General features: G+C 30.5%; 2 protein-coding genes across 4 annotated transcripts in view; one reads left to right on the top strand and one right to left on the bottom strand.

Annotated features, from left to right (window-relative positions):
* The window catches only part of LOC135125377 (alkylglycerol monooxygenase-like), a 59,274-nt gene extending 32,748 nt beyond the window's left edge, over nucleotides 1-26,526 (bottom strand). Inside the window, exon 1 of the mRNA XM_064050915.1 lies at nucleotides 26,174-26,526. Within this exon, the coding sequence (XP_063906985.1) occupies nucleotides 26,174-26,356 (183 nt within the window). The 5' untranslated portion in view covers nucleotides 26,357-26,526. The remainder of the gene's footprint in view (nucleotides 1-26,173) is intronic.
* LOC135125374 (terpene synthase-like) lies at nucleotides 17,999-19,335 on the top strand. 3 transcript variants are annotated; one of them, XM_064050914.1, is made up of 7 exons: nucleotides 17,999-18,114; nucleotides 18,163-18,320; nucleotides 18,377-18,512; nucleotides 18,556-18,676; nucleotides 18,721-18,866; nucleotides 18,917-19,019; nucleotides 19,074-19,335. In XM_064050914.1, the coding sequence occupies exons 1-7, from the start codon at nucleotides 18,076-18,078 to the stop codon at nucleotides 19,280-19,282; spliced, it is 912 nt and encodes a 303-aa protein (XP_063906984.1). In that variant the 5' UTR covers nucleotides 17,999-18,075; the 3' UTR covers nucleotides 19,283-19,335. The 3 variants fall into 3 exon arrangements, with proteins under 3 accessions (XP_063906984.1, XP_063906982.1, XP_063906983.1); XM_064050913.1 differs by having other exon boundaries at nucleotides 18,000-18,114; nucleotides 18,160-18,320; XM_064050912.1 differs by having other exon boundaries at nucleotides 17,999-18,320.
* Nucleotides 26,527-27,243: the final 717 nt, after the last annotated feature.

Raw genomic sequence — 27,243 nt, 5'->3', positions numbered from 1 at the left:
TACCCGAAACGTCCAGATTTTTGGAAAAAAAATCAAAATTATAAAACAACATTTTGCAATTTAATTTTGAATCTGCTAACGCGAATGTTTTGAAATGTTGCAGATGTTTTAAGGCTCTAAAGAGAATCATAAATCTTTAGTCAAAATATATTTGGTTATCCCCTCCAAAAACTTGATGACGTCAGCTCAAAAGTTTGCCAAATAAATCCTATCTAAAATGTACAAAATATGATGCGTCTGTGCTTGTGATATATCACTCCATTCATATTTTTTGGATTTGCATATACAGGGTGACTCAAAAAAATTAATGAATGCGCAAAATTTATTTTACTGATTTACTCATTAACTACAAAACCGAATGCTTCGAAATCTTGAAGATGTTTTAAAGTTATCATAAGCATGGTAAATTTTTTATCAAAATGTATTTGGTCGTCCCTCCTAAAAAATTTATGACGTCACCACAAAATTTTGCCGAATAAATCCTATCTAAAATGTACAAAATATGGTGAGTCTCTTCTTGTGATTTACCATTCCATTCAAATTTTTTCGATTTGCATATACAGGGTGACTGAAAAAAATTAATGAATGCGTCAATTTATTTTATTGATTTAATCAGGAATTACATAATCGAATGCTTTGAAATCTTGGAGATGTTTTAAAGTTACCATAAGCATGGTAATTTTTTTATCAAAATGTATTTGCTCTTCCCCCCTAAAAAAATCGATGACGTCACCCTAAAATTTGGTGAATAAATCCTATCTAAAATGTGAAAAATATGATGAGTCTGTACTTGTGATTTATCACTCCGTTCATATTTTTTCGATTTGCATATATAGGGTGACTGAAAAAAATTATTGAATGCGTCAATTGATTTTATTGATTTAATCAGGATTTACAGAACCGAATGCTTTGAAATCTTGGAGATGTTTTAAAGTTATTATAAGCATGGTAAATTTTTTATCAAAATGTAATTGCTCATCCCCCCTAAAAAATTGATGACGTCACCCCAAAAGTTTGCTGAATAAATCCTATCTAAAATGTACAAAATATGATGAGTCTGTACTTGTGGTTTATCATTCCATTCATATTTTTGGATTTGCATATACAGGCTGACTCAAAAAAAATAATGAATGCGTGAATTTATTTGATCGATTTAATCAGGAATTACAAAACCCAATGCTTTGAAATCTTGGGAATATTTTAAAGTTGTTATAAGCATGGTAAACTTTTGTTCAAAATGTATTTGTTCATCCCTCCTAAAAAAATTGATGACGTCACCCTTAAATTTTGCTGAATAAATCCTATCTAAAATGCAAAAAATATGATGAGTTTGTACTTGTGATTTATCATTCCATTCATATTTTTTAGATTTTCTTAAGAGGTGGTTCAAAAAAATTAATGAAGTCAATTTATTTTATTGATTAAATTAAAGGCAACACTTATTATTAGTATTACACCCCAACCAACCCAATTTGGTGGACACAAAATTTGTTAAAGGAAAAACTCGGTTGAAACATAAGGGTAGCTTATTTACATCGACTTTAACATTGCAGACCTGCATTTATTTTATGCGCTCACTTGGTTCCGCGAATGTGAAATAGACATGTTTATAATCAACCAATTGTGAATTTCACCGTCAAGAATTAAAATAAAACCCAATGTTTTATATAATAAGCGGAAGTCGAAGCAATAAAACCGATAGTCGTTTTGTTTACAGTTTCTCTGTTTGACTCTCACGTATGCTGTTACGCCTGTCATCTTAAATTAAGAATGTTTATACATACACGATTTTCAGTTGCCTCTGATACGTATTGTTTCGTTATTTTATTGATTATTACAAATCAATATTCAAAACGACCCAATTCATTTTCCCGAAAATTTGAGAATATAATAATTTTATTCTTAGTATTACACTACATCTATCCCAACTGATATATGTGTCCTTGCAAAAATGTTGATGACGTCATCTCAATCTTTTTTTTAAATTCCGACTACAAAAATGTAATGAGAAAAAAAACACAATAAGCATGCAGTGATCAAGTTTCCGACAGCGAGGGAAGTACTGTCTAAACTCTTTAGACCAATTTAAAAGAATCTCAGGGGTCCTTCGTAATTTTCTAGGAACTTAAAAGAATCTCTAGGGACATTGTAATTTTTTTTTTATGTAAAGAATCTCGGGAAACCCAAGGATTTTTTTCAAAAATTTAATAGAATCTTAGAAGATCCGAGTGGGTTTTTTTTCTTTTTGAAAAATTTTAAAGAATCACCTGGGTTCCCAGTTCTTTTTTCTAAAAAGTTCCCTAAAAAAATATAAAAAATCTCTGCGTACCCAGCGTAATTTTTAAAGAATTTAAACGTATCTCGGGGGTTCCGAGTGTTTTTTTTTAACTTAAAGAATCTCTATGACCCCGTGTATGTTTTTTAATAATTTAAGGGAATCACAGGAAACCATAGTGCTTTTTACTTCCCGAGCGTAAGCAAAGGAAGTATTGTAATCGAGTCCGTCGGTCGACTCTCTACTTTTACGTTTTCTCGATCTTTCATGACCCCTAGAAGACGAAGAAATAGGTCTCCCATTTCCGTCTGTCTGTCCGTCTGTCCGTCCGTCTGTCCGTCCGTCTGCCGTCCCGGATTTTTATTAGACAGATAATCTCCGAGAGTACTCGACCGATTATTGTGAAATTTTGTACTTATATTAAGAATATCATGTAGATGGTAAAACGCTAACCAAAATTTGTCTAATCATCCCCACCACTAATGCGATGACGTCACTTCAAAATTGTACATAGTAAATGGGTTTTCAATTGTATAAAATAACATAGTCCTACACATGTAAGTAGTTTAGAACTCTGAATCGACTTTTCACCCGAAACGTCCAGATTTTTGGAAAAAAAAATCAAAATTATAAAACAACATTTTGAAATTTAATTTTTAATCTGCTAACCAGAATGCTTAGAAATGTTGCAGATGTTTTAAGGCTATAAAGAGCATCATTAATCTTTAGTCAAAAAATATTTGCTTATCCCCTCCAAAAACTTGATGACGTCAGCTCAAAAGTTTGTGGAATAAATCATATCTAAAATGTACAAAATATGATGAGTCTGTACTTGTGATCTATCACTCCATTCATATTTTTTGGATTTGCATATACAAGGTGACTCAAAAAAATTAATGAATGCGTAAATATATTTTATTGATTTAATCAGGAACTACAAAACCGAATGCTCTGAAATCTTGCAGATGTTTTAAGGTCATAAAGAGCATAATAAATGTTTAGTCAAAATATATTTGCTTATCCCCTCCAAAAACTTGATGACGTCAGCTCGAAAGTTTGCCGAATAAATCATATCTAAAATGTACAAAATATGATGAGCCTGTACTTGTCATTTATCACTCCATTCATATTTTTTGGATTTGCATATACAGGGTGATTCAAGAAAATAAATGAAAGCGTAAATTTATTTTACTGATTTACTCAGGAACTACAAAACCGAATGCCTCGAAATCTTGAAGATATTTTAAAATTATCATAAGCATGGTAAATTTTTGATCAAAACGTATTTGGTCGTCCCCCCTAAAAAATTTATGAAGTCACCACAAAATTTTGCTGAATAAATCCTATCTAAAATGTACAAAATATGGTGAGTCTCTTCTTTTGATTTATCATTCCATTCAAATTTTTTCGATTTGCATATGCAGGGTGACTCAAAAAAATTAATGAAGGCGTGAATATATTTTATCGATTTAATCAGGAATTACAAAACCGAATGCTTTGAAATCTTGGGAATATTTTAAAGTTATTATAAGCATGGTAAACTTTTGTTCAAAATGTATTTTGTTCATCCCTCCTAAAAAAATTGATGACGTCACCCTTAAATTTTGCTGAATAAATCCTATCTAAAATGCAAAAAATATGATGAGTTTGTACTTGTGATTTATCATTCCATTCATATTTTTTAGATTTTCTTAAGAGGTGGTTCAAAAAAATTAATGAAGTCAATTTATTTTATTGATTAAATTAAAGGCAACACTTATTATTAGTATTACACCCCAACCAACCCAATTTGGTAGACACAAAATTTGTTAAAGGAAAAACTCGGTTGAAGCATAAGGGTAGCACGCTTATTTACATCGACTTTAACATTACAGACCTGCATTTGTTTTATGCGTTCACTTGGTTCCGCGAACGTGAAATAGACATGTTTATAATCAACCAATTGTGAATTTCACCGTCAAGAATTAAAATAAAACCCAATGTTTTATATAATAAGCGGAAGTCGAAGCAATAAAACCGATGGTCGTTTTGTTTACAGTTTCTCTGTTTGAATCTCACGTATGCTGTTACGCCTGTCATCTTAAATTAAGAATGTTTATACATACACGATTTTCAGTTGCCTCTGATACGTATACGTGAGTAAATTGTTTCGTTATTTTATTGATTATTACAAATCAATATTCAAAACGACCCAATTCATTTTCCCGAAAATTTGAGAATATAATAATTTTATTCTTAGTATTACACTACATCTATCCCAACTGATATACGTGCCCTTGCAAAAATGTTGATGACGTCATCGCTTTTTTTTTTAAATTCCCACTACAAAAATGTAATGAGAAAAAAAACACAATAGGCATGCAGTCGTCAAGTTTCCGACAGCGAGGGAAGTACTGTCTAAACTCTTTAGACCAATTTTTTTAATTTAAAAGAATCTCAGGGGTCCTTCGTAATTTTCTAGGAACTTAAAAGAAACTTTAGGGACATTGGTAATTTTTTTTATGTAAAGAATCTCGGGAAACCCAAGGATTTTTTTTCAAAAATTTAAAAGAATCTTGGAAGATCCGAGGAGGTTTTTTTCTTTTTGAAAAATTTTAACGAATCTTCTGGGTTCCTAGTCTTTTTTCTAAAAAGTTCCCTAAAAAAATATAAAAAATCTCTGCGTACCCAGCGTAATTTTTAAAGAATTTAAACGTATCTCGGGGGTTCCTAGTGTTTTTTTTTTTTTTTTTATTTAAAAGAATCTATGACCCCGTGTATGTTTTTTAAAAATTTAAGGGAATCACGGGAAACCCTAGTGCTTTTTTTTTAATTTAAAAGAATCTCAGGGGTCCTTCGTAATTTTCTAGGAACTTAAAAGAATCTTTAGGGACATTGGTAATTTTTTTTATGTAAAGAATCTCGGGAAACCCAAGGATTTTTTTTCAAAAATTTAAAAGAATCTTGGAAGATCCGAGTAGGTTTTTTTCTTTTTGAAAAATTTTAAACAATCTCGGGGGTTTCTAGTCCTTTTTTCTAAAAAGTTCCCTAAAAAATATAAAAAATCTCTGCGTACCCAGCGTATTTTTTAAATAATTTAAACGTATCTCGGGGGTTCCTAGTGTTTTTTTTTAAACTTAAAAGAATCTCTTTGACCCCGTGTATGTTTTTTAATAATTTAAGGGAATCACGGGAAACCCGAGTGCTTTTTTTAATTTAAAAGAATCTCAGGGGTCCTTCGTAATTTTCTAGGAACTTAAAAGAATCTTTAGGGACATTGGTAATTTTTTTTATGTAAAGAATCTCGGGAAACCCAAGGATTTTTTTTCAAAAATTTAAAAGAATCTTGGAAGATCTGAGGAGGTTTTTTTTTTCTTTTTGAAAAATTTTAAAGAATCTCGGGGGTTCCTAGTCCTTTTTTCTAAAAAGTTCCCTAAAAAAATATAAAAAATCTCTGCGTACACAGCGTATTTTTAAAGAATTTAAACGTATCTCGGGGGTTCCTAGTGTTGTTTTTAAACTTAAAAGAATCTCTATGACCCCGTGTATGTTTTTTAATAATTTAAGGGAATCACGGGAAACCCTAGTGCTTTTTTTTTAATTTAAAGTAATCTCAGGGGTCCTTCGTAATTTTCTAGGAACTTAAAAGAATCTTTAGGGACATTGGTAATTTTTTTTATGTAAAGAATCTCGGGAAACCCAAGGATTTTTTTTCAAAAATTTAAAAGAATCTTGGAAGATCCGAGTAGGTTTTTTTTCTTTTTGAAAAATTTTAAAGAATCTCGGGGGTTCCTAGTCCTTTTTTCTAAAAAGTTCCCTAAAAAAATATAAAAAATCTCTGCGTACCCAGCGTATTTTTTAAAGAATTTAAACGTATCTCAGGGGTTCGTAGTGTTTTTTTTTTTAAATTAAAAGAATCTGTATTACCCCGTGTGTGTTTTTTAAGAATTTAAGGGAATCACGGAAACCTTAGTGTTTTTTTATTTAAAATAAACTGGGGGGGGGGGTCCTTCGTAATTTTTTAAGAACTTAAAAGAATCTTGAGGAACCTTGGTGGTCATTTTTTATGAGATAAAGAATCTGAGGGAATCCACAGTTTTTTTTTTTTGAAGAAGAAGAAGAATTTAAAAGAATCTTGGGGGATTCAGTGTTTTTTTTTTCTTTTGAAAAATTTAAAAAAATCTCGGCAGTTGAAAGTGTTTTTTTAAGTTTTCTGAAAAAAATATTAAAAAACTCGAGGCACTCAGCTTATTTTTTAAAGAATTTAAAAGGATCTAAAGAGTTCTTAATGTTTTTTTTTTTTTAATTTAAAGGAATTACAGGAAGCCTTATTTTTTAAGAACTTACAAAAATCTTGAGGAACCTTGGTGGTTATTTTTTGTTATATAAACTATCTGGAGGAACCCAAGGGTTTCTCTTTGAAAAATTTAAAATTATCTCGGGGCTTCCTAGTGTTTTTTAGTTCTCTGAAAAAAAAGTACCAGCGTATTTATTAAAGAATTTATAAGGATCTCGGGGGTCCATGGTAATTTTTTAAGAACTTAAAAGAATCTTGAGGAACCTTGGTGGTAATTTTTTATGTAAAGAATCTGGAGGAACCCAAGGGTTTTTTTTTTGGAGGATCTAAAAGAATCTCGGGGGATCATAGTACTTTTTTTTAAACATTTAAAGAATCTCGGGCTTCGGGGTGTTTATTAAAAGAATTTAAAGGAATCACAGGAAATCTTAGGGTTTTTTTTTAGTTTAAAATAAATTAGGGAGTCCTTCGTAATTTTTGAGGAAGTTAAAAGAATCTTAAGAAACTTGGCGGTTATTTTTCATGAGATAAAGAATCTGGGGGAATCCACAGGTTTTTTTTTGAAGAATTTAAAAGAATCTTGGGGGATTCAGTGTTTTTTTTTCTTTTGAAAAATAAAAAAAAATCTCGGCAGTTGAAAGTGTTTTTTTAAGTTTTCTGAAAAAAATATTAAAAAACTCGGGGCACTCAGCTTATTTTTTAAAGAATTTAAACGGATCTAAAGAGTTCCTAATATTTTTTTTTTTTAATTTAAAGGAATTACAGGAAGCCTTATTTTTTAAGAACTTACAAAAATCTTGAGGAACCTTGGTGGTTATTTTTTGTTATATAAACTACCTGGAGGAACCCAAGGGTTTCTTTTTGAAAAATTTAAAATTATCTGGGGGGTTCCTAGTGTTTTTTTAAGTTCTCTGAAAAAAAAAAGTACCAGCGTATTTGTTAAAGAATTTACCAGGATCTCGGGCGTCCATGGTAATTTTTTAAGAACTTAAAAAAATCTTGAGGAATCTTGGTGGTTATTTTTTTATGTAAAGAATGTCGGGAAACCCAATGCTTTTTTTTAAACTAGAGTTTGTTTTTGAGGAATTTCAAAAAAATATTCGGAGACACTGGTGGCTTTTTCTTGCAGAATTTAAAGGAAATCTCGAAAGTGTTTTCTTTTTAAAAATTTCAAAAATCTCGAGCGCCTACAGCGTATTTTTTTTAATTATCTCGGAGGTTCATATTGTTTTTCCAAAAAAATTTTAAAAATCTCCCTATTTTCTTGTAACAAAGAAAAGAATTTCAATAAATTCTAGCGTTTTTTAAAAAATAATTTAAATGAAGCCCTAGTGTTTTTGGAGGAATTAAAAAAAAATCCGGAGGATCCCCAGCATCTTTTTTTATTTATTTATTTAAAGAAGCACGGGGCAGCCTAGTTTTTTTTTTTGAAGATTTTAAAATAATCTTGATATAGTTTTGGAAATTTCTTTCTACCCTATAAAATTTTATTGGCTATAACGAGACGGACAGTAGTACAATAGCAAGAAATATTTACAACTTGAAGTTGTCGGGTGAACTGGTGTGAGCTATAAATATTTCCTACCATTGTACTAATGTCCACCTCCTTATTGTCAATAAAATTTTATAGGGTAGAATGAAATTCCCAAAACTATAACTGTTCTTCTATAGTTTTTTAAAGAAGAATTTCTATGGAATTAAAAAATCTTGATGGCCCAATGTATTTTTTGAATAATTTAAGAAACCGCGTAAGATCCTAGTGTTTATAAGAATTTAAAATAATCTTGAGGGATTTTTTTCATGTAAAAAATCTCGGACGAACTTCGTGTTTCCTTCTTTTAAGAGTTTAAAAAAAACTTCAGAGGCTTCCTTTTTTGTTGAAAGAATAAAAAAAGGTTCGCTTCAAAGATTAGAAGAACTTTTTCTAAATAATTATTCCTAGTCTAATGATTCCACGTTATTGATTACCATAAATACCTCTCATCTGCTTAATCACTTTCATTAAGCCTCATTTACTTTAATATTTTCGTAATTAACTGTAATTTTTTCCCATCTAGAAAAATCGTGCCAAATTACAACTAAATAATTCAAGAACTCATCGACTAAACTTAACCCTGCAGACAGAATCATTTCTATGATCATCAGAATAGCCACAACATGACCAAAAACCTCCTCCAAACTTTGCTACCCTGGCACGACCACATAATTTCCTTCATGTACCACAAAATTATCAAACTAGTGTTAAAAAGCGCTTTATTGTTCCACGTCGGTCTTCTACTTTTCGAAACAGTTTTAATTTCGTACAACGGCACCATCAAGTTCTTTGTAAAAATGTTCCCGTCTTGCTGCCTGTGTTGTGACGTATTTGACCAATCGATGCATTCAAACACTCTCACTTAATTTCGTTTTCAGGCAATTATTGTCATAGTGGCTGTCCTCAGACTCGAAGACAATTTAAAAAAGTACCACAACATTTTGGAATCAATTTCAGTACCTGTATCAAGTTCGAAAATAAAAAAATCGTCTCTGGACAATTTTACGACCTTCTTGGGGCACATTGTCATCAGTGGTGGTTTTTCTGTGCTGGCGGTAATCAGTACCTTCGTGTACCGAGACGCCGTCGAGAAGCATATTTTTGTAGTGATGGTTTCCTTGAGGGAGTACTGCATGGAACCGTTCGGTACTATTCTGACTTACGTTGCTTACAGTACAGCACCATGTGTGATGTCGTGCTATTTTTTCATCATAATCCACGTCCATTTCACGGTTCTCAAACTAAAACTCCAGTTCTACTTTCTGCGGTCAATCTTTACCGAAAAGTCACACTTTGTGAAAAAAATTGACGTTTACGAGAGCTTCGAGTATCAAGAGATGGTACGGATGACCATCAGGTTGTTCGCTAGACGACTCGCGTCTTTACTAAGGTCAGTACTAGTCGTATTAGTACCAAGTTACAAAAATAACACTCCGTAGATATTTAACAACAATAAGAACAAACGTCATAAACACGTGGACTCAAATTTTCGGATTTATCTACGTCATGACTAACATCGCTACGGTGTTTTCGTGTTTGGAGGTGGCTACAACTACAGAACCGCTAGCTTGAATTTTATTGTCATAATATTTTTGTAGATTGTTGAAAAAATTGGCGTCTCTACGGTAGTTTTCAATTTGATTGCAAATATTTACGGAATGTCGCTAACTCTGGTTTGGGGACAAGAATTGAAAGATATGGTGTCAATGAAATGTGTGGTTTGGGGTTTTATTATTGTTGGTGATTGTAGGGGGATGATGTTTTTGAGGGTTTGTGTCAGTGTTCTTGGTACTTATGTAACCAGAGGAATAAAACCAGCTTTCTTATAGTGATGGTTAATTGTAGCGAAGCGTTCACTGTGGACTTGTATGGGATCGGACCCATCGACATCAGCACTTCGGTTAATGTATTGGTGGTATAAATGGTTCGTTTTTTTTTTTAGTTGTGGATAGATTTTTAGGTTGTCGTATTCGGTTATTATGGTGCTATACGGTCTGAAATGAAAAACAGATGACCTGTCGATGAATGAATTAATAAATAAAATGACTAATTCTTTATTCTTCTAAATGTCTAGTGTCAAAATAAACACGTCAAAATTTATTCAATTGTGGCCAACTTATTATATTAGTTTAAACCTTACGATTTCACCTCGTTTCTGCGACAAATCCAAACGTTTTCCATTGAAATATCTCAATTTCAATTTTGGGATTTTCAATTCCTAAAATTTTTTATTTTTCGATTTCTCAATTTTACGATTTTTAATTATTTCGATTTTTCAATTTTTCAAATTTTGACGTTCCTAAATTTTCAGTTTTCCGATTTCTGAAGTAATCTTTTTTTTTTATTTTCCCGTTTCTCGACTGTCCAAAGTTTTTATTTTTCAATTTTTCAATCTTTCGATTTCTCAGTTTTCCAGTTTTTTAATTTCTCAGTTTTTTGGATATTTCTTTCAGTTTTGGGATTTTTTAATATTTCGGTTTTTGGACTCCTGGATTTTTTGATTCTCAATTTTTTTAAGTTTTGGATTTGCAGTTTTTCGTTAAACTTTGGATTTTTCAAATTTTTCAGATCTTTGGACGTTCTGATTATTCAATTTCTCGATTTATCAATTTTTCAATTTTAACTTGTCTTCTCGGCTTTCCACTCCTCGATTTTTCGATTTCCCAATTTTCCAATCTTTTAAGTTCTCAATATTTCGATTCTTCAATTTTTCGACTTCTGGATTTTTCGATTTTTTATTTTCTGGATTTTCAGTTTTTCGTTTTTAAACTTTAGATTTTGTTTGTTTTATACATCGATTTCTCAATTTTTCAACTTTCCAATATTTTAATTGCTCAATTTTTAAAATTCTAGATTTTTCGAACTTTCGAGTTTTCAGTTCTTCTACTCCTATATTTTAATTTTTCAATTTTCCAAAGTTTCGATTTTTCAATTTTTCGATTTATCGAGATTCGGACGTTTCGATGTTTTAATTGTTCGATCTCTCGGTTTATGAATTTTTCCATTTTTGAACTTTTGGATTTGTCGATTTTTTTTTTTGGCCTATTTCGGTTTCTAAATTTTTCAACTTATCGACTTTTCCACTCACCGATTTCTCAATGTCTCAATTTTTGAATTTTTCGATGTTTCGATTTTTGAATTATCCGATTTTTCAATTTTCCAATTTCTCTAGATTTGTTGATTTTTCAATTTTACGGTATTTTGATATTTCAATGTTTAAAATTTTTGATTTTCGATTTTTCAGTTCATCAATATTTTTTAATTTAAAAAATTTTGATCTTTCTGAATTTTGAGTTTTCCGGTTTCTCCATTAATCTATTTTTTGATTTTCCCATTTCTCGACTTGCCAAAGTTTCGATTTTTCACTTCTTCAATTCTTCAATTTTTCGATTTGTTGATTTCGCGATTTTTTACTTTTTGGAATTTCAATTTTTCGATAAACTTTAGATTTTTCAATTTTCGACTGTTTTATACCTCCTTCGATTCCTCAATTTTTAACTTTTAGATGTTTTAAATTTTGGATTGTCCAATTTTTCTCTTTTAAAATTTTTCGATTTTGTGATTTCTCCATTTATGGAATTCAGATGTTTCGATGTTTCAGTTTCTCGATTTATCAATTTTTCAATTTTTAACTTTTCTTCTCGGCTGCTCGATTTTTCGATTCTTGGAGTTCTCGGTTTTTCAATTTTTTACTTTTAGCCTTTTCAATTTCACCATGTTTCGATTTTTCACTTATCGGATTTTTTAAATTCTGTAGTTTCGATTTCTCGATTTGACGATTTTCCAGTTTATAGAATTTTAAATTTTAGATTTTTCGATTTCTCGATTTTTTGATTTTTCAGTTCTTCAGTATTTCTGTTTCAATTTTTCAAATTTTGACGTTGCTAAATTGTCAGTTTTCCGATTTCTCAATTAATCAGTTTTTGATTTTCCCATTTCTCGGCTTCTCAAAGTTTCGATTTTTCAGTTCTTTAATTCTTGGATTTTTCGTTTTTTCAACTTTGCTTTTTGGTTTTTCGATTCCCCAATTTTCCAATTTTTTAATTTCTTAATATTTCGATTTTTCGACTCCTGGATTCTTCGATTTTTTATTTTCTGGATTTTCAGTTTTTCGTTTTTAATCTTTAGATTTTTTTTTGTTTTATACTTCGATTTCTCAATTTTTCAACTTTCCAATATTTTAATTGCTCAATTTTTAAAATTCTACATTTTTCGAACTCTCGAGTTTCCAGTTTTTCTACTCCTATATTTTAATTTTTCAATTTTCCAATGTTTTAAATTTTCGATTTTTCAATTTTTTTAAATCTCGATGCATCGAGATTCGGATGTTTCGATGTTTTGATTGTTCGATCTCTCGATTTATGAATTTTTCCATTTTCTAACTTTTGGATTTTTCGATTTTGGCCTATTTCGGTTTCTCAATTTTTCGATTTTTCGACTTTTCCACTCCTCGATTTCTCGATGTCTCCATTTTTGAATTTTTCGATATTTCGATTTTTGAATTATCTGATTTTTCTATTTTCCAATTTTTTTCTAGATTTGTTGATTTTTCAGTTTTTTGATTTTCAAATTTTTGATTTTCGATTTTTCAGTTCTTCAATATTTTTTAATTTTTAAAATTTTGATGTTTCTAAATATTGAGTTTTCCGGTTTCTCCATTAATCTATTTTTTGATTTTCCCATTTCTCGACTTCCCAAAGTTTCGATTTTTCACTTCTTCAATTCTTCAATTTTTCGATTTGTTGATTTCGCGATTTTTTACTTTTTGGAATTTCAATTTTTCGATAAACTTTAGATTTTTCAATTTTCGACGTTTTTCCATTGAAATATCGCAATTTCAATTTTGGGCTTTTCAATTCCTACAATTTTTTATTTTTCGATTTCTCGAGTTTTCAGTTCTTCTACTCCTATATTTTAATTTTTCAATTTTTCAAAGTTTAATATTTTCGATTTTTCAATTTTTTGAGATCTCAATTTATCGAGATTCGGATGTTTCGATGTTTTGATTGTTCGATCTCTCGATTTATGAATTTTTCCATTTTCTAACTTTTAGATTTTTCGATTTTGGCCTACTTCGGTTTACTTATCGACTTTTCCACTCCTCGATTTCACGATGTCTCAATTTTTGAATTTTTCGATGTTTCGATTTTTGGATTATCCGATTTTTCAATTTTCCATTTTTTTTTTCTGGATTTGTTGATTTTTTAGTTTTTCGATATTCAAATTTTAGATTTTCGAATTTTTATTTTTTTGATTTTTTAATGTCTGGATTTCTCTATTTTTCAATTTTACGGTATTTTGATATTTTAATGTTTAAAATTTTTGATTTTCGATTTTTCAGTTCAATATTTCTTAATTTTAAAAATTTTCATGTTCCTGAATTTTGAGTTTTGCGATTTCTCCATTAATCTATTTTTTGATTTTCCCATTTCTAGACTTCCCAAAGTTTCGATTTTTCACTTCTTCAATTTTTCGTTTTGTTTATTTCGCGAATTTTTACTTTTTGGAATTTCAATTTTTCGATAAACTTTAAATTTTTCAATTTTCGACTGTTTTACCTACTTCGATTCCTCAATTTTTAACTTTTAGATGTTTTAAATTTTCGATTTTCTGATTTTTCTCTTTTAAATTTTTTTTTAATTTTTTAAATTCTGTAGTTTCGATTTCTCGACTTTTTGATTTTTCAGTTCTTCAGTATTTCTGTTTCAATTTTTCAAATTTTGACGTTGCTAAATTGTCAGTTTTCCGATTTCTCGATTAATCAGTTTCTGATTTTCCCATTTCTCGGCTTCTCAAAGTTTCGATTTTTCAGTTCTTTAATTCTTGGATTTTTCGGTTTTTCGACTTTATTTTTTGGTTTTTCGATTTCACAATTTTCCAATTCTTTAATTTCTAAATTCTTTAATATTTCTTACAATTTTGGAATTTTTCAGTACTTGGATTCTTTGACTTTTTAATTTTTCGACTTCTGGATTTTTCGATTTTGGCCTATTTATATTTCGAAAGATCGAAAAATTGGAAAATCAAAAAATTAAAAAATAAATTGGAAAATTGAAAATTTAAAAATTCCGATAATTGAAAAATTAAAATATAGAAGAACTGAAAACTCAAGAAATAATTTTTAAAATTAAAAAGTTAAAATATCGAAAAGTTGAAAAATTAAAAAATCGAAGTACAAAACAGTGAAAATATTGAAAAATCCAAAGTTTTAAAAATGAAAATTGAAAATCCAAAAAGTAAAAAGTCAAGAAATCGAAAAACAGAATTTAAAGAATCGAAATATCGAAATACTAAAAAATGCCAAAACTGAAAAATCGAAACTGAAATTAAAAAAAATATATTAACTGAGAAATCAGAAAACTGAAAATACAGAAATGTCAAAATTTGAAAAATTAAAAATATTCAAAAACTGAAAAACGAACAATCGAAAAATGTAAAATTTAAAACATTGAAAAATTAAAATTCGAAAATCTAAAATTTTAAAATCGAAAAACTTAAAAATCAGCAATCGGGAAATCGAAACTCGAAAAAATTGGAAAATTGGAAAACCGGATAATTCAAAAATCGAAACATTTTTCGATTTGTTGATTTCGCGATATTTAACTTTTTGGAATTTCAATTTTTCGATAAACTTTAGATTTTTCAATTTTCGACGTTTTTCCATTGAAATATTGCAATTTCAATTTTGGGCTTTTCAATTCTTACAATTTTTTATTTTTCGATTTCTCAATTTTATGATTTTTAATTATTTCGATTTTTCAAATTTTCAAATTTTGACGTTTCTAAATTTTCAGGTTTCCGATTTCTGAAGTAATCTTTTTTTTTATTTTCCCGTTTCTCGACTCCCCAAAGTTTTGATTTTTCAATTTTTCAGTCTTTCGATTTTTCAGGTTTCTGATTTTTCGATTTTTTAAGCCTACGATTTTTCGACTTTGCTTTTTTAGTTTTTCGATTTCTCAATTTTCCAGTTTTTTAATTTCTCAGTTTTTTGGATATTTCTTCCACTTTTGGGATTTTTCAATATTTCGATTTTTCGACTTTTGGACTCTTGGATTTTTCGATTCTCGATTTTTTTAAGTTTTGGATTTGCAGTTTTTCGTTAAACTTTGGATTTTTCAAATTTTTCAGATCTTTGGATTATTTAATTTCCCGATTTATCAATTTTTCAATTTTTAACTTGTCTTCTCGGCTTTCCACTCCTCGATTTTTCGATTTCTCGATGTGTCTAAGTTTCGATTTTTCAGTTCTTTAATTCATCGATTTTTCGTTTTTTCGACGTTGTTTTTTTGGTTTTTCGATTTCCCAATTTTCCAGTTTTTTAATTTCTCAATATTTCGATTTTTCGACTTCTGGATTTTTCGATTTTTTATTTTCTAGATTTTCAGTTTTTCGTTTTTAAACTTTAGATTTTGTTTGTTTTATACTTCGATTTCTCAATTTTTCAACTTTCCAATATTTTAATTGCTCAATTTTTAAAATTCTACATTTTTCGAACTCTAGAGTTTTCAGTTCTTCTACTCCTATATTTTAATTTTTCAATTTTCCAAAGTTTTAAATTTTCGATCTTTCAATTTTTTGAGATCTCGATTTATCGAGATTCGAATGTTTCGATGTTTTGATTGTCCTATCTCTCGATTTATGAATTTTTCCATTTTCTAACTTTTGGATTTTTCGATTTTGGCTTATTTCGGTTTCTCAATTTTTCGATTTTTCGATGTTTTGATTTTCGAATTATCTGATTTTTCAATTTTTCAATTTTTTCTAGATTTGTTGATTTTTCAGTTTTTAGATTTTCAAATTTTAGATTTTCGAATTTTTATTTTTTTGATGTTTGGATTTCTCTATTTTTCAATTTTACGGTATTTTGATATTTCAATGTTTAAAATTTTTGATTTTCGATTTTTCAATAAACATTTACTTAAAAAAAATATATATTCTTTTTTATTTTTCAACTTTCAGATGTTTTAAATTTTTCTCTTTTAAAATTTTTCGATTTTTCGATTTTGTGATTTCCCCATTTATCGAATGTTTCGATGTTTCAGTTTCTCGATTTATCAATTTTTCAATTTTTAACTTTTCTTCTCGGCTGCGCGATTTTTCGATCTTCTGATTTTTCGATTTCTCGATTCTCGGATTTCTAGGTTTTTCAATTTTTTACTTTTAGCCTTTTCAATTTCCCCACGTTTCGATTTTTCACTTATCCGATTTTTTAATTTTTTAAATTTCGATTTCTCGGCTTTTTGATTTTTCAGTGCTTCAGTATTTCTGTTTCAATTTTTCAAATTTTGACGTTGCTAAATTGTCAGTTTTCCGATTTCCCAATTAATCTGTTTTTGATTTTCCCATTTCTCGGCTTCTCAAAGTTTCGATTTTTCAGTTCTTTAATTCTTGGATTTTTCGTTTTTTCGACTTTGTTTTTTGGTTTTTCGATTTCACAATTCTCCAATTTTTTAATTTCTAAATTTTTGGATGTTTCTTTAAATTTTGGGATTTATCAATACTTGGATTCTTCGACTTTTTGATTTTTCGTCTTCTGGATTTTTCGATTTTGGCCTATTTATATTTCGAAAGTTCGAAAAATTGGAAAATCAAAAAATTAAAAAATAAATTGGAAAATTGAAAATTTAAAAATTCCGAAAATTGAAAAATTGAAATATAGAAGAACTGAAAACACTAAAAATTGAAAATCCAAAAAGTAAAAGTCAAGAAATCGAAAAACAGAATTTAAAGAATCGAAATATCGAAATACTAAAAAATGCCAAAACTGAAATATCGAAAAATTGAAAAACAAAAGAAAAATTCGAAAAATCAAAAATCAAAAACCTGAAAAATTGAAGAAATGAAGAACTAAAAAATCGAAACTTTGGGAAATTGAGAAATGGGAAAATAAAAAAAATAGATTAACTGAGAAATCGGAAAACTGAAAATACAGAAATGTCAAAATTTGAAAAATTAAAAACATTGAAGAACTGAAAAATGAACAATCGAAAAACTGAAAAATCAGCAATCGGGAAATCGAAACTCGAAAAAATTGGAAAATTGAAGAACCGGATGTTCAAAATCGAAAAGCCGACAAATCAAAAAATCGAAAAATTCAAAAACTGAAATATCGAAAAATCCAAAAACTGTGAAAGTATGAAAAATAGAGAACCACCAATTGTGACTAAAAATTTCCAAAAATTAATACAAAACAGAACACAAATGACTTTAACCATATTTTAAGTCTCTTGTTATGAAAATATAGCTATGTATATTAAGAAAAAAAAAAGGAAAAATATAAGCCCCACCCACCCACCCTATCTCAATTGTGATGATTTTTTTATTCGTCGTGAGCCAAGAAGGCGGAGCTTAACTGCAAAATCCTTATTTCTCTACAAGAAATTAAAAATTGGTCGAAAATTGTTTCGACAGAACTTCCCTCGCTCCTGAAGAACAATGCAACAAATCCATCGTTTCTCTGTCATAGGAAACTTTTCTACCTGTGTCTGGTTAGAATAGTGCCTAATAGTGACCAATTCACTTAAGTTTATGTTTCCGTGTATTATTGTTTGCGATTTAAAAAATTTAATTTAAAACCACCCTTTTCTGAAGTGTGCATGTTACGCTACTGACTGACCGTCCGTTGTCAGATTCAGATGATTCACCATGTCGAACTTAAAGTAATCCATCTCTCACAACCTTTGTCCTTCAACACTTGCTCAAGTGTTTATTTATGTTTGTGCATCGAAAGAATGTCATCTTGTGGTTTTCCTTAAAATGTTGATCAAAGTTAACCTAAAAACTTGTTTTTTTCATATCAGTGTACGTAAAAATAAACCAAGTGTTCAGATAGTGGGTATCAAAGGTTAACAATTAATGGTCTATAATTACTGATAATATCTACTCTACAAGCATAATTATGAAAATTAACCTTTAAATTACTCGTTTTATGGACAAGTGGTACGAATGTTGGTTTTATTTTTTTAAGTACCTTTAGTACCAACAGTAGTAATGTCAAAAACAGACACGTATAACAACCAAGAGGATGAAGTAAGTAAAGCTCGACTAGAAAAACTAGACCAATTTTTTGTTCAGAAGATTGTTCTACAACCTTTCAACCATTTCAAACAACTACCACCTTTGGACGACTTCATTGCGAAAATCTGGGCGGCCTCTAACTACTGGTTTCAAGTACCCAAAGACGATTTGAAAAAAATTACCATCTTGGCAAACAAATTAGTAGCCGCGATTTATTTGTAATAAGTGAAATTTTAACCACAAAAAAATTAAATTGGACGTGATGTTATTATAGAATTGACGATTTGACCGATAATGCGCAACTTCGTCGAGGAATTGTGGCGTCCCATTTAGTCTATGGAAACCCTCGAGCGATTTATGGGTCCATTTATGGTGCCATTTCCGCAATGGCAAAATTTGATGAGCTCAAGGTAAGAAATTCGAAAGTTACAAGCCATAAGAAACCGTTTGTAGGTCATTGATGGTTTTATCACGTTGGGTTTAAACTTGTTCCAAGGGCAGGCCATGGAAATGTACTTCACCAGAAATGGAATCTGCCCCTCGGAAAAAGAATACCAGGAAACGGTAGTCAAAAGTATGTACATTTTTTTACATAGAAGTATCTAAACCGACTCGTAGAAACCACTTCAGCTATTTCGTTCTCGTTTTTTCTGCAACAAGTTTTTGCTAGGACCCATAAGACAAGCGATTTTGAGCCATTTCTGGTCACACTGGGACTGTTTTTCCAAATTTGCAACGACTACATCAGTCTGACGTCCCGCAGCGTAACGAAAGTCCAAAATTTTGCGACACTTGTAAATTTGTTTGCTCGTAGTACGCAGACCTTAAAACTTTCGGAGACGACATAACAGAGGGGATATTTACTTTTCCCGTTATACATGGAATAAGAAAGCGTCCTGAAGATCATCGACTTAAGGGTATTGTTTTTTTTTAGTTTAAACTAAACAAATTGCAGCCTTAACTGTATCCAGACATCCTCAAGCAAAGAACAACTGATCAAAATTTGAAACTACATTTTGTTAAATTGTTACAAGAATTTGGAAGTTTCGACTACACACTGCAAACTCTAGCAAAACTGAAACACAACTGTGTCGAAGAAATGAAGAAAATCGGACCGAATCCGGAAATGGAAAACCTTCTAAATGATGCTTTAAATCACATAGGAGCTCTCGTAATGTGACAAGGTTTATTTTTCTAGAAAACATGAATCAATTAATTAACAACGTAAACAAACGCTTTCGTTTCTTCTAACCAGTGTTAAAAAATCCTGTATGCAGATAGGCAAAAAATAATCACTTTACCAGACACCAAAGGTTAATAAATAATACGCCACAACAAAGCAAACATTTGCTTTTCTCACACAAACACCGTTATTCATTTAACTCATTAAAAGGTCAGATTATCAGTGTTGACGTTCGTCGTCTCAAAACAAATGTCGTCGCGTTTCGGAAAAATATAGAGACATCTTCCGGGTTGTGATTTCCAGTTCTCCATTCTTCGGTTACGTGGTTTTGTTTGATTTGCGTGTTTGTTCCAGTGTTTTTTTCTGGTTTAATTCGGTTTATTTGTATGATAAACAAGTATTGACGAAAGTAGAAACTTTATTGTCTGAGTTTGTGCTGGGAGCTGAGCGAAAGGTCTGGTAATTCTGAAATTCTAGAAACCCCATGAAAAATTCTGGTTCTTTTAAATTCCTTTAATAATTGTGTGAAAAAACACTAGGGGCTCCGAGATTATTTAATTAAAAAAATGACCCCCAACATTGTCCCAAATTATTTAAAAAAACACTATAGGGGTTCCCAAGATTCTTTTAAAATCTTTATAAACGCTAGTGTTCCGAGATTTTTTTAAATTCCGCCAAAAAAAAACACTGAGAGCCACGGAAATTATTTTAAAATCTTAAAAAAAAAACACTAGGGTTCACCGACATTCTTTCAAAATATAAAAAAAAACCACTAGGGTCTTCCCCGATTTTTTAATACTTCCAAAAAACTCACTAGGCGTCGCCGAGATTCTTTTAAATTAAAAAAACAGTAGGGGGCTTCGGAGATTCTTTTAAATTCCTCAAAAAACCACGAAAACACGAGGATTCCCTCAGATTCTTCTACATTCTTCAAAAAAAAAACACTTAAGTCGCCCGACATTCTTTTAAAAAATAAAAAAAAACACTAGGGACGCCCAAAATTCTTTTAAATTATTAAAAAACACTAGGGGGTTACGACATCATTTAGATTTAAAAAACAGGGCGAAGGTCCGGAAATTCTTGTAAATACTTCAAAAAAAAAACACTAGGATCCCCTGAGATTAATTTTAAAGTCCTACAGAGTCGCGATACTCCTTTAAATTCGTCCTGAAAATTCGTTTAAATTCGTAAAAAAAAAACACTTGGATTCCCCAGATTCTTTAAAATCCTTTAAAAACACCCTTAAAGCCCACCACTAGGGGGTCCCTGAAAATCTTTTTAAATTCTTCAAAAAAACAACAAGAAAAATGGTCGAAAAAAAAACGATAAAAAAACGCCAAAAAAGCGAAAGAAGAAAGATAAAGGCGCCAAAGAAAACAAAAAATCAGTATAAAACAGCGAAAAAAAAAAACAAAAACGGTGAAAATAGTAACAAAGAAAAAATGGAAAAACAAGGAGAACAAACAAAAAAGGCATCATCTTTTTTATGAAAAAAGTTCCGCAAAAAGTGCCAAAAAAGGGACAAAAAAACTTAAAAGAAGAACGAAAAACTAACAAAAACGATGAGGAAAAAAGCAATGAAAAAGCGACGAAAAACAACAAAATAACGACAAAAAAATGTGGACAAAAAAAGGCGTCAAAATATGTCAAAAAAAAAAAACAAAAAACGGAAGAAAAGTGGTAACAAACAAGAATCGAAAAAAATGGATAATAAAAAAGCGACCAACAACAACGACAAAAACAAAACAACAAAAAAAAGAATTGGAAAAAAAAGGACAAACAAAAAAGGCGTCAGAAAGAGACAAAAATATAAGAATAAATAGTAACAAACAAAAAATCGAAAGAATAGCGAAAAGCGGCAAAATAAAAACAAAAAAGAAGGAAATACAAAAAAGTAGAGAAAAAAGGGTGGAAAAAGCTTCAAAAAGGGTAGAAAACAAAGTAATAATAAGACTGAAAAAAGGAACAAGAAACACGACAACAAACTTAAAGAAAAAAGATAAAAATAACAAAAGGAGTAACAAACAAAAGCGGACAAACAAAAAAGGTGCCAAAAAACCGACGATGGTTTAGAGAGAAGCACTAAAGAATACGTGAAAAAATAGTAGCAAAAAAAGAAGCGAAAAAAGAACCAAAACTAAAAAGAGACAATCTGAAAACCTAAAAAAATAACGAGGAAAAAAACAAGAAAAAAGAGGTCAAGAAATCAAAATCAAAAAAGTTCGGAAAAAAAGAAAAAAACTTCGAGTAACAACAAAGTGCCAAAAAGGATCGGAAAAGGTGGACAAAAAACAACAACAAAAAAAGAAGGAAGGTAAAAATACAGTAAAAAAAACACAGACGAAGGCGCCAAAAAAAAAACAAAAAGCACGAGAGAAAAGTGAAAAAAGAAAACAAAAATGTTGAAAAATAATTACAAACAAAAAACGATGAAAATTTCCATTTAAAAAATGACTCAAAAAAAAAGCGGAAATGCGATCAAAAAAACTACAAGAAAAAACAGAAAAAGACAAAACAAGGAGAACAAACAAAAAGGGCGTCAAAAAGCCGCCGAAAAAATTTCCGAGAAAAAGCACAAAAAAAATAGTAACGAAGTCGTTGAAAAAAGCCATTAAAAAACGAAAAAAGGGACAAATAAACTTAAAAGAAGCATGAAAAATTAACAACAAGGATGAGGTTAAAAGTAACAAAAAGGCGACAAAAAACGACAAAATAAAAACTAAAACAATGAACAAACAATAAAGGCGTCAAAATATGTCAAAAAAAGAAGAAAAATAGTAATAATCAAGAATCAGAAAAAAGGACCATAAAAAAAAGGGTATAAAAAATAAGCAACAAAGAATGAGAAAAAAAAGCACCAACAAAAAGCGTCAAAAAGCGCCACAAAATGTAACAAACAAAAAATCAAAAAGAACAGGGAGAAGCGACAAAATAACAACAAAGGAGAAACTTGAAAGACTGAAAAAAGGAACAAGAAAAACGACAAAAAATAACAAAAAACGCGTCAAAAAACCGACAAAGGTCTGGTTAAAAGCACAAAAAAAAGGAAACAATAGTAACAAACAAAAAAAGCGAAAAAAGTCATAAAAACAAAAAAAGTGACAAAGGAGAAAAACTAAAAGGAGACGACCAAAAAACATAAAAAAAATGACGAGGAAAAATCGACAAAAAAGAGATCAAGACAAGTTCCGAAAAACAACAAAAAGTGGTGGATAAACAAAAAAAAACATAAAAAAAGACGACAAAAAAACAAAAAAAGGAAGTCAAACAAAAAAAACACGCAAAAGAGAGAGAAAATAACAAGCAAAAAACGAAAAAGAGCCGATGGAGTCAAAAAAAAGCGAAAAAAGAAGAAAAATAGTAATAATCACCAAACAAAAGCGCCAAAAAAGTCCGAAAAAGGAGTCAAAAAAATTCAAATAAATAGTAACAACGAAAAAATCGAAAAGAATAGCGAAAAGCGACAAAATAAACAACAAAAAAGGAGATACAAAGAAAGTAGAGAAAAAAGGGTGGAAAAAAGCTTCAATAAAAGGAAGAAAAAAAGTAACAAACAAGACTGAAAAAGGAGCAAGAAACACAAGAAAAAAGTAAAGAAAAAGATAAAAATAACAAAAGGTGTGACAAAAAAAAGTAGACAAACGAAAAAGGCGTCAAAAAATCGACGAAGATATAGAAAAATGCCCCAAAAAAAAAACGTAACGAACAAAAAAGACGAAAAAAAGAACCATAAAAACGAAAAAGTACCAAAAACAAGACAAAAACTAAAAGAGACGATCAAAATATCGTAAAAAAATGACGAAAAAAACGTCAAAAAAGAGGTCAAGAATAGCGCCAAAAACAACAAAAAAAATGACGAAAAAAAGTGGTGGGAAAACAAAAAAAGCATCAACAAAATTTCGGAAAAAAGAAAAAAAAGTGCAAAAAAGGGTCGAAAGAAAGTCGCCAAAAAAAGTCGACAAATAACCAACAAAAAAAAAAGAAGGAAGGTAAAAAGAAAGCGAAAAAACACAAAGGCGTCAAAGAAAACCAAAAATTACGAGAAAAAGTAAAAAAGAAAACAAAAACAGTAAAAAATAATGACAAACATTAAACGATAAAACTTGCCATTTAAAAAAAAGAGTCAAAAAAAGCAGAAATGCGATCAAAAAGACTACAAAACAAAAAAAAGGCAGAACAAGGAGAACAAATAAAAAAGGTGTAAAAAAACGGCAAAAAAAATTTCCGAGAAGTCGTCAAAATATGTCAAAATAGAATAGAAATAGTGATAATCAAGAATCGGAAAAAAGGACCATAAAAAAGAGGGTAAAAAAAACAACAAAGAATAGAAAAAAAGGACAAAAAAAAGCGTCAAAAAGCGCCAAAAAAAAGAGTCAAAAAATAAATAGTAACAAACAAAAACTCGAAAAGAATAGCGAAAAGCGACAAAATAAGAACAAAAATGAGAAACAAAAAAGACTGAAAAAAGGAACAAGAAATTCGACAAAAAACTAAAAAAAATAAAAGGAGTGACAAAAAAAGTTGACAAACAAAAAACGCGTCAAAAAACCGACAAAGGTTTGGTTAAAAGCGCCAAAAAAACCGTAAATAATAGTAACAAACAAAAAAACCAAAAAAGAGTGATAAAAACAAAAAAAGCGACAAAGGACAAAAACTAAAAGAAGACGACAGAAATCCTAAAAAGAATGATGAGGAAAAAACGCCAAAAAAGAGGTCAAGAAAAGCATCAAAAAACGACAAACAAAAGAGTGACAAAAAAGTGGTGGATAAACAAAAAAAAAATAAAAAAATCGGAAAAAAGGGTCGAAAAAAGTGGCCAAAAGAGACGACAAAAAACAAAAAAACGTCAAAAAAAGAAGTCAAACAAAAAAAGTCACAAAAAATAGACAAAAAACCTTAAAAAAAGAGAAAAATAATAACAAACAAAAAAAGGTGAGAAAAAAAAGAAAGGCGACCAAAAAAAAACAAGAGTGAGAAAAAGTAGAGAAAAAATGGTGGAGAAAAAGCTTCAAAAAAAGGGAGAAAAAAGTAACAAAAAAACTGAAAAAAGTAACAATAAATACGACAAAAAAAACTAAAATAAAAAGGAACGCGTCACAAAAAAAAAACAAAAAGGCGTCAAAACACCAACATAGGTCTGGAAAAAAGCCGCAAAAAATTGTAATAAATAGTAACAAACAAAAAGAGCGAAAAAAGGGCCATAAAAACAAAAAAGCGACAAACAAGGACAAAAATTAAAAGGAGACCACCAAAAAACCTAAACAAAATTGCAAGGAAAAGAACGACAAAAAAGAGGTCAGGAAAAGCGCCAAAACACAACAAAAAAAGTGATAGATAAACAAAAAACCATCGAAAAAAAAAGGAAAAATGCAAGTAACAAGAGGTGAAAACAAAAGGTCGAAAAAGTGGCCAAAAAAAGACACAGAAAACAACAAAAAAAAACGTCAAAAAAGAGGTCAAGAAAAGCATCAAAAAACGACAAAAAAAGAGTGACAAAAAGTGGTGGATAAACAAAAAAAAATAAAAAAATCGGAAAAAAAAGGGTCGAAAAAAGTGGCCAAAAGAGACGACAAAAAACAACAAAAAACGTCAAAAAAAGAAGTCAAACAAACAAAGTCACAAAAAATAGACAAAAAACCTTAAAAAAAGAGAAAAATAATAACAAACAAAAAAGGTGAGAAAAAAAGAAAAATAGTAATAACCAAAGAAAGGCGATCAAAAAAAAACAAGAGTGAGAAAAAAGGAAAAATGCAAGTAACAAGAGGTGAAAAAAATGGTCGAAAAAGTGGCCGAAAAAACGACGACAAAAAACAAAAAAAACGTCAAAAAAAGAGAGAAAATAGTAACAAACAAAGCGACTAAAAATAAAGGTGGACAAACGAAAAACTGAAAAAGAAGTTAAAAAAACAGAAAAATAGTAATAAACAAAAGTCGGTTTCGGTTTTATTAACAAGTTTTCAGTTATCAGTCCAATAGTGACAGCATTACATTACAGTTACGTCAAATTTAAAATTCAAATACCTAATTCTGATTCGTCGGAATTTGAAAAACCGCGAAATCGTGACGTCACCGTCATCATTAACCTACTTAAAACAAAACAATAACACCACATAATTACCTTAGCACGTGTGTAAACGTAAACACACGCAACAAAACCCACTTAATTTCAGTGAAACCTCTTGAAAACCGTGCGTTAATTAAAAAACAGTTAAAAAATTACCCCACACTTTATTCGTTACGAAATTCAACAAACCTCATTAAAATGCATCTAAACATCTACTTTCCTCGTGAACTTTGTTCGCATCACCAGACACAATTATCCAGTTATTTCCACGCCGAGAAAAACAACCGCAAGACAATCCTTCGGTACTAAAGTTTAAACAGTTGCCTCGAGCACCAAGAAAACTCTACAATTTTACGACTCTCGTTTGAACTCCATTAAATCCCACTGAACATCTTAGCCTCTAAGCGTAAGCAAGAAAGATTATAAATATTTTTTAGGACAAGGGTTGCTGAAAGCCAGCCAACTCGGATGAAAACTGACGTTTTAATTTCGTCGCTCGAATTAAGCCTCTTGCGGATTTTCCCGGCTAATGTGAGCTTGTACTTTAATATGTGAATTAATGTCGCATAAATGGGTTTTGCTTGTCGTCGTTAAAGTGATAAAGAGGGTGTCCTAATTCGAAGTGGCGCCAAATTCGAATTTCAAACACGCGATTGTGGTTGGTCGAGAGAAAGCGCGCCAGCGTGACGTCAACCCTATTATTAACCTACTCTACTCACAATTAAAACTCCGAGTCCGTCCCTGCGAATTATTCAATTAACACACTCGTGTTTACTTAAACCGAACACGCGATAAGCCAACATAAACAAACGTCAGTCACTCACGTTTCGGTAAAAATTCGGGACGTCTTCAGGACTCTCGAACGACGTTTTTGCCGGGTCCACCACGTAGAACATGCGTCCCAACCCCTCGGCGACTCCGCCAAAAGTGGCTTCGTCCGCTCCGGCTGCCACCATCTCGACGAACACTGAAGTGATTTCTTGCGTATGATTGGAGCAGTGCTGCATTATCAAGTGAATTTTTGCTTGAGGATGAGGTAGTGCAAAAGACAGTTCATCTGCTGGCAAATCACCAACTGAGAGGCTATTTTAAGATGACAACTAGCAAAGGTTTGAGCGACTTTATCAGCAAAAGCTCGACGTTGTTCTAGAGTGGGTTGGTGGGGAATTTTAAATGTTAATCGAGCCACAAATCTTATCACCTATGACGGCTCGGTTTGACGTGAAAGGTGTTAGTAGTGATAAGGCCGAGGCGAAGTGGGGGCCGAAAAAATCCTTCGATTTTAACAATATCTGCGTTCGGTAAAGTGGCCTTCACATTGACACTGAAATTAATATAAACAGACACACCTTGATAATGGAGTATTAGCAGTCATCACAAGCGTTGACCCCGGTGAGGTCAGAGGCGCCGAGTGCGGGTGGAAACGGACGGATTTTTTTTAATAGTGGAAAATTTTCTTGGGTTTGGTTCTAGGAAGAAAGGTGTTCGAGGAATTGAGGCGACGTTGACTTTTGTTGTTGTTTTGCATGCTTTCGTCGGACGTTAAATGGATAACTGCATAGTCATGGTGATTAAGAAAAATGTTAATTGGACGGGTTTGTAACAATAGGGAGAAATTACATCAGAAGTGTTTTTCTTTACAGGTGAAACGGTTTTCTGAAAGATGTAATTTCTGCAAAATCTTCATCAGACTAGTTAGTATGTAATAAAATAATAATTAATAAGTAACATGTTTATTTCGTCTAACTAGTTCGACACGTACATGTTTGTTTTTTTTTTTAAGAAAATTAGCGGAAACAGTATAAGTCAATTTTTACGAATATATTTCTCTATGAATGTGATCTTGTTAATTTAGCACAAATTTACCTTAATATTTTATCAAAATAAACGATGT

The sequence above is a fragment of the Zophobas morio genome, unplaced genomic scaffold (genome assembly GCF_036711695.1).
Source record: "Zophobas morio isolate AGI-343-1 ecotype UQ-CSIRO unplaced genomic scaffold, CSIRO_AGI_Zmor_V1 ptg000008l, whole genome shotgun sequence".
Lineage (NCBI taxonomy): Eukaryota > Metazoa > Arthropoda > Insecta > Coleoptera > Tenebrionidae > Zophobas > Zophobas morio.
The sequence above is the reverse complement of the archived record's forward strand: the minus strand, read 5'-3'. Positions and strand labels throughout refer to the sequence as shown.